An 11,538-nucleotide genomic window follows, 5' to 3' on the forward strand; every position below is an offset into this window, starting at 1 on the left:
TTTCAACACACAGACAACAGTTTTATATATATATATATATATATATATATACATAAAAGTTTAATATTGCAGCAAGAAAATAATTGTTTCGCATATTTACATATAGAAGCACTAAAGAGACACCCATAGTAGAAAATAATTGTATTGCTTGTAATTACAGGCACTGTAAAACTGCACATTTATTTATTTATTTATTTATTGCATTTTGGTTACATCCATTGTTAATTTTTTGTGAGTTTATGAGTTTTCAGAGTTTCATTAGCAAAAGACCATCATTGCCGTTTGTAATAATGGCAACACATTATTTTTACTTAAAAAGTGGTAGCCAAGCAATTAAAGTTACGTTCTGAGCTGTAGCGGGTTAAATACAGTGTACATCAAGCTACTGTCACCAGTTTCACACACAAAAAAACTTCCAAATCTGTTTTTTGTACATGACAATATTGTAAATTCACATTTTTAAGATTGCTCATACGTAAAATGAACAAAGATATATGGTGTATAACATGATCTCAGTGTTTTCTTAGACCTTTAAATGCAGAAAATATTAGGAAACAATAAAGAACCAAAGCTGCAATATCATAAAACAACAGCTGCCCAGAGATCGCTTTGTAAAAACTCTGTCAAAACAAAAAGAGAAAATTGTATGAGTTTATGGTAAAAATGAGAAGTTTATATTTAGCAAAACCATAACAGTATTCGACAATGTGCGATTTTTTGCCTAAATACATTCTCCATTAATGCTGAATAAAATAATGTGAGTCACAGCACAGAACATATGTATTATGCTATTTATTTATAGGTATAGGGATTTTTTTAACTGACTAATGGCATAATCAATCAATAATTTGAACTTACTTGAAAAACCTCTTCTGGACAACTAGAATCATGTGAGCAAGGAGGGAGGACTAGAGGGGTATTTGCAGCATAACTATACAGAACAAGACCAATCAGTGTCCCCACCAGGCCAGCAATACCAGAGATCAGACAGATGTTTAGCTTATAGAGAGAAAACCACATAATTGCTTATTAATGTGTATGTCGGAATAATTCACATCCAAAAAAGCTTTAGTTACTTGAATTTACCAGTGCTTTCCTAGGAGTTCTTTCAGATGCCATTCCAAAGGATCCAGCAATCACAGACTAATTGGAGAAGAAGAACAACAACATCAGAATTAAAAGAAAAGGTTGGATTGCCATTGTACATTAAAGCAACTGTCAGAGTTATATGTGTGTGTGTAAATGTTTATTTTGTGTATGCTCATTTTATATATTTTGTGTTTGTTCATTTTGGCAAATCATAAGACTATGGCAATCATTCAAAGCATAACTGTATCGTAGTTATAAAATAAACATACCACAGAACCTATACAGAGTGGGCACACAAACATATATTTCATATCAATGTTGGCGCTGTAAGTTGGTACAGTCAGGAGGAGTTGAAACAAACCTAGTAATATCACCATAACCTAGAGAGGGGAAAACATATGGTGAGAGAAAAAAATTCAAGCAAATATTCAACAACAAAAACATCTCAAGTTATGATGACTAAGATCCCAAGCCCGTTATCTGTCTTCCTTAATGACAAAAATTGGCCCACATCCACTTACTGCCACCACTTCAGGGTCATGAAACTTGAACAGACGGTGAAATTTGGGAGGATCCGAGTCAGCAGACTGCGTTTGAGTGCTTGACATCTTCAACAGCCAGCTAAAAATCAACCGAGGTACTGAAAAATAGGAACATTTCAAAGTTCAGTTCAACGATTATAATGGCTCCCTACAGTCTGAAATAATAGTGAGAGAGTCAGTATCAAACATGATCTGATCCCCCTGGATTAAAGGAACGTTTTGCGGGAATACAGATGCAGGAGAAAAACATCTTTGTGAGGAGAGGAAGTGGGCGGATATAATACAGAAAATGTGGCTGGAGAGAAGAGCAGCACAGCTTGATACAATTCTGATTACACAACAGCACTGCAGAGGAAGAGGTTTAGGGTTAAAAAAAATATATAAAAAAAACCTTCACTGCACATTCATTTCCTTCAGAGGGCTGGACTGCCCAGATGTCCAAAACAGCTCCTTCCTTTTTATTTATTTATTTATTTATTTATTTATTTATTTATTTATTTGTACAGCATAAAATCACAAATAGGCATGATAACCACTGCAAACCATTGCACACTTCAAGTGCACTTTTTTAGTTTCAGACATCACCATAAAATATATATGTAGCTTTAGTATGCTTGTATATGTTATTGATAACTGTCTAATCAAATGTAATTTCCATTGAAATAATGTACGACCGACTCACCTCGAACGTAGTTTCTGTGAATCCTAGTAAGCTCGTGACAGAGAGGAACAGAGCTGTTTATGAAGTGATCGAAAACACTTAATAAAAGCTCCTATGGGGAGATGGGGGCTGGACAGACCCCTTTTCGTTGCGATGCTTGCATTAAAAAAAACGCAAGGGAGGGTCGAACTCTTTTTGTATTCTACAACAACAAAAAAAGAAGCGCAGATCTTTTATAAGGAATTATTGCGCACTTATAGGCGAGATTGCTCAACAGGAGAAGAAAAGGGTCCTGCCAGCACACTACAAACAGCTCAAAGAATCGACTAGAGCTGAATCCTTGCAGACTTTTTAGGTCAGCCTATCTCACTCATTCATGTGGAATTCTGCTGTGCGTGAACATTCGCTCTGAGTTTGTGGCCCTGACATTACTCAACTGTAACTTTAAAGACGTGTCGTATATTTGTTATCCCTTGTTGCAAACTTAACTTACTTGAAAACGAAGGATGACTTTGACTGTGACGACGGACCTGTCAGTGAATACTGGCTTAAGTCGGGTAGAGGAAAAGCTGGAAGACAAACAAAAAGCTTTGCGGGACAGCATCGAGAAGGGGGAGCCCAAAATATTTGGGGTGAGTGAACGTCGTGTTATGGCTTCATTAATTTTAAAGGGCTCCGCACAGATTCTCGCAGGACGTGTTCTGGCATATAGACTTTATTAAAAAAGAAAAAAGTCAAATTGTAGTCAATTGTGGGTTTAATTTCATGAATGAACTTCACAAAGCAATATATATATATATACATATTTTCTGTCAGAGGAGAAAGACCAATAGATTTGCTAACAATAAATAATGTGTGCACAATTTGGGATATTTCCAATTGATCTTTTTGTATCCTTGCTATTTGCACCTGCCTAAAAATATCTTAAATAGCCTAATATCTTTAGTCCTCCAAATCTCTTAGGACTCATGCTCAAGGAACATGGCAATTAACACAAACAGGGAACAAGCATAAGACTTTAAAGTAGAATTTTATTGAACTCTGAGTTAATATAAATTCTATATTTCCAGTATGGCTGTCAGGAGTTCTGGCCCCATGTCCATTTTTACCATTTTAAATCACTAGCCATTTTGGCTACTAGGCCAATAAATAGACCATACAAGTATCATGTTAAAGAAAATACAAATTAAAAACTACAAATAGTCCATGTAGCATATTAATTATAAAACAGATGACTTCTGATTGGTCAATACACTATTCCAGTTTTAATGAACAAAAACATTGTGTCCTTAATATTTTAAGATATATGATGTACATTTTTAAAAGCACTAAGGCGCTGGAGACCATTCTGTATTACGAACTAAAAGAAATACATGACTATATTCACAATCTGGCATGTCAAGTCATAACTGTAACATTGTCAGTCCGATGATGAAGACGAAAGGCAGAGAAGATCAGGTATAAGTCCTTTTATTTAAATTCAAAGTAGACTCAGATTATCCAAAGTGTAGAAACAGCAACTAGACAGCATGTAGCACGCAATACATCAACAATACCGAACCACTGAAGTGAGCACACAGAGGAACTTAAATACACAGTGATAATGAGACAATGACAAACAGCTGTGATGATTAATGTGTCCATGGAAACTGATGAGTGGCAGGAAACCGAACAAAGGAAACAGGCAACAGATGAATACAAACTAAAAGTCTATGACAATGAAACTAACTAAACATAATTGTGACATAACGCCCATTCCTGGAAGGCGTGACCTCGTGCCGTAACAGAGGAAATGAGGGAGGGATGGTGGGTGCTTTGGAGGTGGGCGAAGAGAAGGCAAAGGGCTGGTGAAAGGGGCAGGCAGACAGACAGACGAAGAAGATCAGGGAGCAGCTGATGGTGGTAGCAGCCATGGTGGAGATGATGGGAGGAACCATGGAGAAGTGGATGGTGGTAGGAGCCAGGACAACGCATTCTCATCCTAGGACGTCATATACTGACGCTTTTGACACTTTGTCTACATCGAACGCACATGGCACCCTTTAGCGTCAATATGACACGCACAGAGCTTTGTTCGGTTATGGGTAGGTTTAGGTCTGGGGTAGGGTTAGACCGCTAGGAGGCGCCTTCTGGCCCATATCTATCTGCGTCGCATATTGACGCTAAAGGGTGCCATGTGCGTTCGATGTAGACGAAATGTCAAAAGCGTCAGTATGTGACGCCTTGGGATGAGAACGGGCTGGCCAGGATGGTACGGGCAGCCGACGAGATTTCAGAGCGACCCAGGAGATGGCCATGATGGAGGCGATCCACTGCGGCAGTGATGGTGGGACAAGGGAGCCCAGTGGAGCTGAAGGGATGAAGGTCCTGGGCGAAGCTGAGGGGGAAAGGAGCCAGGGTGGAGCCAACTGGTCGACGGTTCGAGGTGGAGCTGAGGGCTCAGAGGGATGAGGCGGAGCCAGGGAATCCCCATTCCACAGCAAAGCTGGTGACAGAATCCCAAGGCGAATCCGGGTTGCAGGGCGAAGCCGAAGGGCTGAAGGAATCCAGCAGAGGGGGGGGGCCCGAGTGAATAGCTGGCTTTGGTGGAGTGAACAGGAGAGGAAGGTTGAGTGCGTTGACAGACATGTTGATAGACAGGGATGGTGGTGACAACACTGTGCTGGTTGGAACTTGCAGCAATGACGAAGACAAATCTTTGCTGGATGGGACCAGTGGTGATAAAGGGATGTTTGTGCAGGAGGGGACCAGTGACAGAGAAAGGTTGTGGGTGGGTAGGGTGGGTAGGGTGGGAAGCGCTATCTCTGTATTCCAGTCTATAAGCCATTCTTCCTCTTCCAGCTCCACTAAAATTCCCACAGGCACGGATGTACTGGCTGGCTCTGGACAGACGGGACCTCATGCTTCTTTCCCGGGACAGACGAGGCTGCTGGCTCTGTAGCAGGCTTTGGCTCAGGCATGATGTCTGTGGCAGGGAATGGCTGGGTCACTCGGGGGTGAGAGTGAGTGAGACTGGGCGCTGGCGGTAGGATCCTCTTCTATCTTGCCCACCGTAAAAGAAGATCCGCTGACCCAGAGGGCGAAGTTGATGTACTCGGCCATCATCCAGTAGGAGTTTCCCCTTGGCATCACCAGCCGGACCTCGTCGTCCAGTCCGATCCAAAAACCCTCCATAAGCGCAAAGTCGTTGCACTGGGCGAGGTGGTTGACCTTGCAAAATCCTCCACGTACTCCTCCAGGTCTCTACCCCTGAAACAAAAATATGGTATTCTGTAACATTGTCAGTCCGATGATGAAGACGAAAGGCAGAGAAGATCAAATAGAAGTCCTTTTATTTAAATTCAAAGTAGACTCAGATTATCCAAAGTGTAGCGACAGCATGTAATACACTAACAATACCAGACCACTGAAGTGAGCACACAGAGGAACTTAAATACACAGTGATAATGAGACAATGACAAACAGCTGTGATGATTAATGAGTGTCCATGGAAACTGATGAGTGGCAGGAAACCGAACAAAGGAAACAGGCAACAGATGAATACAAACTAAAAGTCCATGAAAACAAAACTAACTAAACATAATTGTGACAATACCCTATTGCTTAATCCTCTGGTGCTCTTGTGTGGTGGTCAAAAATGACAATTTTTTAAAATTATTATTATTTCTATGAAATTGTTTACTACATTTTAGTTCAATAATGTTTTTAATATTTTGTATTTTTATGGGATTATATGGTACTGAATTATATTTATGCATTAGTTGTAATCCATTCATGCACTGTTTGAGCACAGACTTGAAAATTTCCAACTTAAACTGTCATAATTCTTGAATGCTTTAGAGTACAAGTCCGGTCACTTTTTAAAGAAGACAATTGGCAGATTATTGCTGAATTGAAAAAAGTTAACTTTCGAATTTTAAGTTTATTGTGAAAAAAAGCACAAAATTGTTTTTATGAAATATATATTTTCCAAAACATGTTTTACTCTAAACTCTTAACTGTGAGAAAATCAAAGCCATAAATCTAAATAAGCTGTGTTCCAAATTTGAGGTTGATTTCTCAACAAAAAAACCTGTTTGGGTGCAGTACCAAACTTTTCCACTAGATAAAATTCATCTCCCATTCATTTCCAATGCACAAGTGTGACTATTTTTTTGAGGACCATTTAAAGGTAGGGTAGGCTTTTGTTTGATTAACTACATTTGTTATACTGGTTGAAACTCTCTTCACATCCTGATAGCAATCAATAATAGAAGTGATCTGAATATAAAAAATCATTAAAAAAAAGTTCTTCCAATCATTGCATTTGGTCTGAATGACAGGATGTGCAGGAAGTCAACTTATGTATTTTCATGCTGCGTGTTCATGTGTTTTGGATGAGACGTGGCTTTGGAGAGGGAGTGTGGAATCAAAAGCTTGGTTTATACTCGCCGCGAAGGTGCGTGTCAAAAATTACATCATTGCTGTGTGGGCGAGACCCCATTTCGCGTGGCGCCGAGCAGGTAGGCTACGTCTGTACCATCTTACAGGCACACAGTTTGCGCTTGTTCAAATTAATTGCTTACATTTACATAATGAGCCTTCAATAGCAGAAATAAGCATGTTTAATAAAAATATACATGAAATTAAATAATAATGGTTGATGAAATTAGAAAATATTTAAAAGATTGTTGTTTAATTTAGTTTTTATACATCTGTTCTCATATCCATATATTTAGTTTTAATGTCACGTATCTCAGGGTTTACTGGGTTTTACATGATTCTTTGGTTCTTTTGTAGCGTGGGTTTGGTGAAGTGTAATAGAAAACAAACATTGTCACATGTGTACCTTACTTCTCACCGCTGCTTCCTGATTGTTTAGAGAACAATTACTTAGAGCGGAAGCTCGTGGTGCGGAGTCAGGCAAAAGTATAAACAAGGCTTAATGCTTTCAAAGCTAGCTTGCTGTTGCTAACCTCTCCGAAATTGCGTACCATACCTTTAACCTTTTCAAATCATGGCCATGTGTTTTTTTTTTTGTTGTTGTTGGTTTTTTTTTTGCACATAACAAGTGCCAAAAACCTTTCCCAAGTTTTGTACAATTCTGATGAAGTAAAGTTTTCTGGTCAAAAATGACTAAAGAGCACCAGAGGGTCAAATGTGAAAAATGTGCTAACATAATATAATTTCTGTCAGGACCACTACCATCAAATATGATTGGCAATTAGCATACGTTTGAATTGGCGGTATGGTTCCATTCTGGGCGAGAACTCCCTGCCCATCCATGCAGCCTAGCGTGGATAAGAGCAGGGAGAGCAGCAATAACCCCCCTTGGGATAAACAGAACAGAACCAACATGAAAGTTTGCAAATATATTTAATTCAAGATTTTAAAGTACAACATAATTCGATAATTTATTCTGATTCAAGGGGAATCAGAATGCCAAATCCTGACTGGGCGAGAGGAGGAGCTGGGGATGGAGGAGGGTAATTAGCTCATGAGAAACGCGATAGCTGCTGATAATACTGAAGGAGCTTATATATGTATATGGTGATAGGCGTCGTACTCCTATAGGTAGATGTGGATCAGCTGAGAGTCAGCTGATGCGAGCCTGACTAACGTGACCTGCCAGAACTAAACCTATGCTTGATAATTATAGAAGAATGAACATTTTGGTTTACAATTACAAATTTAAAACCTTAATAGCTGCTCAAACTGATAAAAATTTCATGTGAACTGAATTATAAAGTTATATATTTTACTTTGAGATGCACAAATTTCTTACTGAGACATTTTTCTTGCTTTTTTGTGTCTTTCATAGGTCTCTCAGATAGTAATAGGATTGCTGATCATCTCCTATTCTATACCTCTGCTTTCTACAGAGATCACAATGATACTTAACTTTGGTGTTCCCTGGTGGAGTGGCCTTATGGTAAATCACACTAATTAGCCTAGGATGTTATATAATGGATTACGGTGATGACAAAGTATTCAGTGAAATGTACAGTATTCTGCATATCCACCAACCATGGACCTATCACTAAACTTTATTCTTTCGTCTTTTTTTTAAACAGTTTGTCATTTCAGGCACAGCTGCAATAGCATTGGAAAAAATTGCCACCATGAAGACAGTGAGTTTGAACTTACAACAGGACAGACTAACAAGCCTGTGTTAGGGCATAATCTAGATACAGCATATAGAGTTTGTGTATTCTAATGTAATTCAGTCATGACCAATAATCAAGTACAAAGACTTCACAAAAGCAGGCACATGTGTAAAAGTCACTTACAGGTATGTAAAAGACAAAAATGATGAAAGTTGCTCTTGTCTTTAGGTCTCTGTTTGCTTGGCAGTCTCTGCTGTGACCATAATCATCTCAGTTATTGCACTTATCCTATACTATGTTGACATTGCTTCCAATCCGGCAACCAAATGCCATATAGGATCAGACCAGTTGTGTGACCAACAGTATTATGCCACTGTATGTATCTCATACCCCCTCATATGTGAGAGTTCTATTATATTATATTATGTAAAGAAAATGAAACAGTTGTATATTGAAGTAAGTACTCTTTCTTCAAAACAGAGATTCAGCACAGGAGTGAAGATAGCCATCTCACTGGTCAATATTGTCCAGACAGCACTGTCCTCTGCTTTCACAGCTATACTTTATAATCAGAGGAGGAACTTTACGAACTATGCGGTAAGTGACAAAAATGGTTTATTATATATATATATTTTTTTTTTTTTTTATATTACTGATTTTGCATTGTCTATAATTCATATGAACTTGTGATTTAATGATGATTTATTCCAAAGAAAAACAAAGCTTCAGTCTTGATCGGATTTGATGTCAAATGTTTTGTTTTCATAGTGTTTTGGCAAAATGACCATGAAAACTTGTTTTCTTTTCTGCACTTCTGTTCAGAATTACATTAGGAAAAAAAGTTTAATATGGAAACGTTAAACTTTTTACAAACACTATGAAATGTTGTGTTATATTTTAAGAACATTTAGGATCAAATTCAAAGTGTTTTAAAGGTGGTTTGCTAATATGCACTGTATTGATTTTTCTCCTCTCTCTTTCTCTCAGACCCTAGGTGAAAGACATTCTGAGTAGAATGCTGATCATCCCATGAGTGACATTTGTACCCCCATGTATGACAGTTGTACCCCTCATGTATCACATTTCTGGATTTTAATCAGAGGTCCTCAAACTAACCTATCCACTTCATAAACATGTGTGGTTTTGCTTAACCAATGTAATGCTGTGCAAGAATGCAATGCACTGAAATGTAGTTGTATTTTAAGTGAAAGTGAATTGTATATATCTTTTTTTTTATCTAATATCATCAATATTGTCTAAATACATTTCAAGTTTAAAGGTAATATTTTGTTGTTTTATTTTATTTACAATAAATTCTGATCATTTCAGCTTCTCCATGCAAGCAACTGAACCATTTTCAAGAAATGGCTAAATATGCATCTTGATCATCAACACTTGAACCATTAACACATTCTATTCTATTCTATTTATAAAAAATAAAAACCTTGCTACGTGTATAGGCCTAGCCTACTGTGCTAGACTGGGACTTGTCTCAGCACTTACATATTATTGCACTAAAAAAGCGTCTGCTAAATTATTAAATGTAAATGTTTGCTAAGTTGTTAGAAAACAAGACCGTTTATGTTCAGGGCCATCCGTCAGTCACATAACAAGACCATAGAATAATTAGCTTACGATGATAAAGGGTTTGCTCGTGAGTATTAATCACGTTATGTGATAGTTCCGAGTTGTTAGACTGATTTTAAAGCTGTCGAATTGCCAACTTCCAGAAGAAAACCTTGGCACACGAAATATTAGTCAAAAGGAAAAGTAAATAAATAAATTGATTTAAAAAAAGAAAAGGAATCATCAGCTGGAAGAATGGATATATTGTGGGATCATGACAATCATAGGCACTAAAAATACACTAACGTTACGTGTGCAGTAAACATTTTGTCACTGGTAAGTAAAATATCCAAATGTCAGTTTTATATAACGTAATATATTTCTGTAAGCTAACTCTCCAGTCGGCGTAGTTCTCAGAATACTATGACACGTTGCGCTCTGTCTCGCCTGGATCCACTTTTGTGTCCTTCTTCATCGCTCGTTTTTGGGGGTCGAGAGCTTATAAAAACTTATTTCTGTTTTGTTTTAGCTTGTTTGCTGTACACCCTGTCACATAGCAGCTTTTAGACATTGTTTTTTTTTTTTGTTTAAGTCAGAAATGACAGAGGCAGCTTCACGCAATACGAAGTCAACGAAGACGGTTGGATTTTTTTTTTTTTCCTTCCCGGTGTGGGCGTGGCCTAGATGCACTCTGCTCTGTCTATTAAATATTCATGAGCTGTTCCCCCGTAGCAGAGCCATAGAGAGAAAGAGTTGCGACACTCCCATAGACCTCCGTTGTAAATAATGGCGGCGCTTTTAACCGCCTACTTCCGGGATATGAAGAGCGGGATAGTTCCAAACACTGTCATTTTGGCGTTGGACCCCATTCACTTACATTGCTGCGCGTCGAGTTGTTCCAGAGTTAAGTTGTTGAAATATCGACCTCTTTTGAATTGTCAACTGTCTATTTTGTATCAGAGGCCCTTTGCGATGCTTATACTGGTCTTCATTTGTACATGCACAGCGTAATTATTTATATTTTATGTTAGTTGTTTCAACCAATTTTCAAGCACTGCCTGCTAACATAGCTAGTTAGCTAGCGCGACTTCGTCAGTTAAGAGTTCGGTAATGAATCGCTGCCACCTTTATAGCAACTTTTATTTAATTTAATTTTTTGGGATATACTAACTTTTCATTATGTTTTATTGTCTTGAGTGAGGTGGCTTGTGAGAACAATGCTGGACCTCTAGGATTGTTATGGCCATCACCAGTCCTGTCTGTTTCATGGATCACCTGCCCCTGATTTTTGCTTTTCTTGTTCACACAAGCACACATTTTTGTTGTCTGTCATTGTTTAATAAAAATAGTTTATTTGAAAACCTTCATTTGTATCATCAATGCTTAAATTCGTTTTTAATCTGTTATAGTTTTGATAATGTGTATGGCTTAATATTAAAATAATATTCTTAGTCTTAACATGATAATGTTTCACGTTGTGGTCCTGGGGTGGCCACTTTCATCAGAAGAAGTGAGCTAGCTTAAGCGAACTCTGAACGGACCGCCACGGCAGACCTCTTTGCGTGATCACGAAGGTAGGCTAATGGCTGGATCA

General features: G+C 38.2%; 2 protein-coding genes across 3 annotated transcripts; one reads left to right on the forward strand and one right to left on the reverse strand.

The window, feature by feature from the left end:
• Window positions 1–39: 39 nt before the first annotated feature.
• LOC311278676 (uncharacterized protein) lies at window positions 40–2,897 on the reverse strand. 2 transcript variants are annotated; one of them, XM_084389681.1, is made up of 6 exons: window positions 2,786–2,897; window positions 1,611–1,729; window positions 1,359–1,469; window positions 1,087–1,143; window positions 859–999; window positions 40–620 (listed from the first exon to the last, which is right to left on the reverse strand). In XM_084389681.1, exons 2-6 carry the CDS (start codon window positions 1,695–1,697, stop codon window positions 513–515), a joined length of 504 nt encoding a protein of 167 aa, XP_084245807.1. In that variant the 5' UTR covers window positions 1,698–1,729; window positions 2,786–2,897; the 3' UTR covers window positions 40–512. The 2 variants fall into 2 exon arrangements, with proteins under 2 accessions (XP_084245807.1, XP_084245806.1); XM_084389680.1 differs by lacking the exon at window positions 2,786–2,897 and adding an exon at window positions 2,314–2,453.
• Window positions 2,792–9,661, forward strand: tmem176 (transmembrane protein 176). Its single transcript, XM_084389657.1, has 6 exons — window positions 2,792–2,924; window positions 8,093–8,203; window positions 8,346–8,402; window positions 8,607–8,753; window positions 8,859–8,975; window positions 9,366–9,661. Exons 1-6 carry the CDS (start codon window positions 2,799–2,801, stop codon window positions 9,390–9,392), a joined length of 585 nt encoding a protein of 194 aa, XP_084245783.1. The 5' UTR covers window positions 2,792–2,798; the 3' UTR covers window positions 9,393–9,661.
• Window positions 9,662–11,538: the final 1,877 nt, after the last annotated feature.

The sequence above is a fragment of the Rutilus rutilus genome, assembly GCF_951802725.1.
Source record: "Rutilus rutilus genome assembly, chromosome: 2".
Taxonomy (NCBI): Eukaryota; Metazoa; Chordata; class Actinopteri; order Cypriniformes; family Leuciscidae; genus Rutilus; species Rutilus rutilus.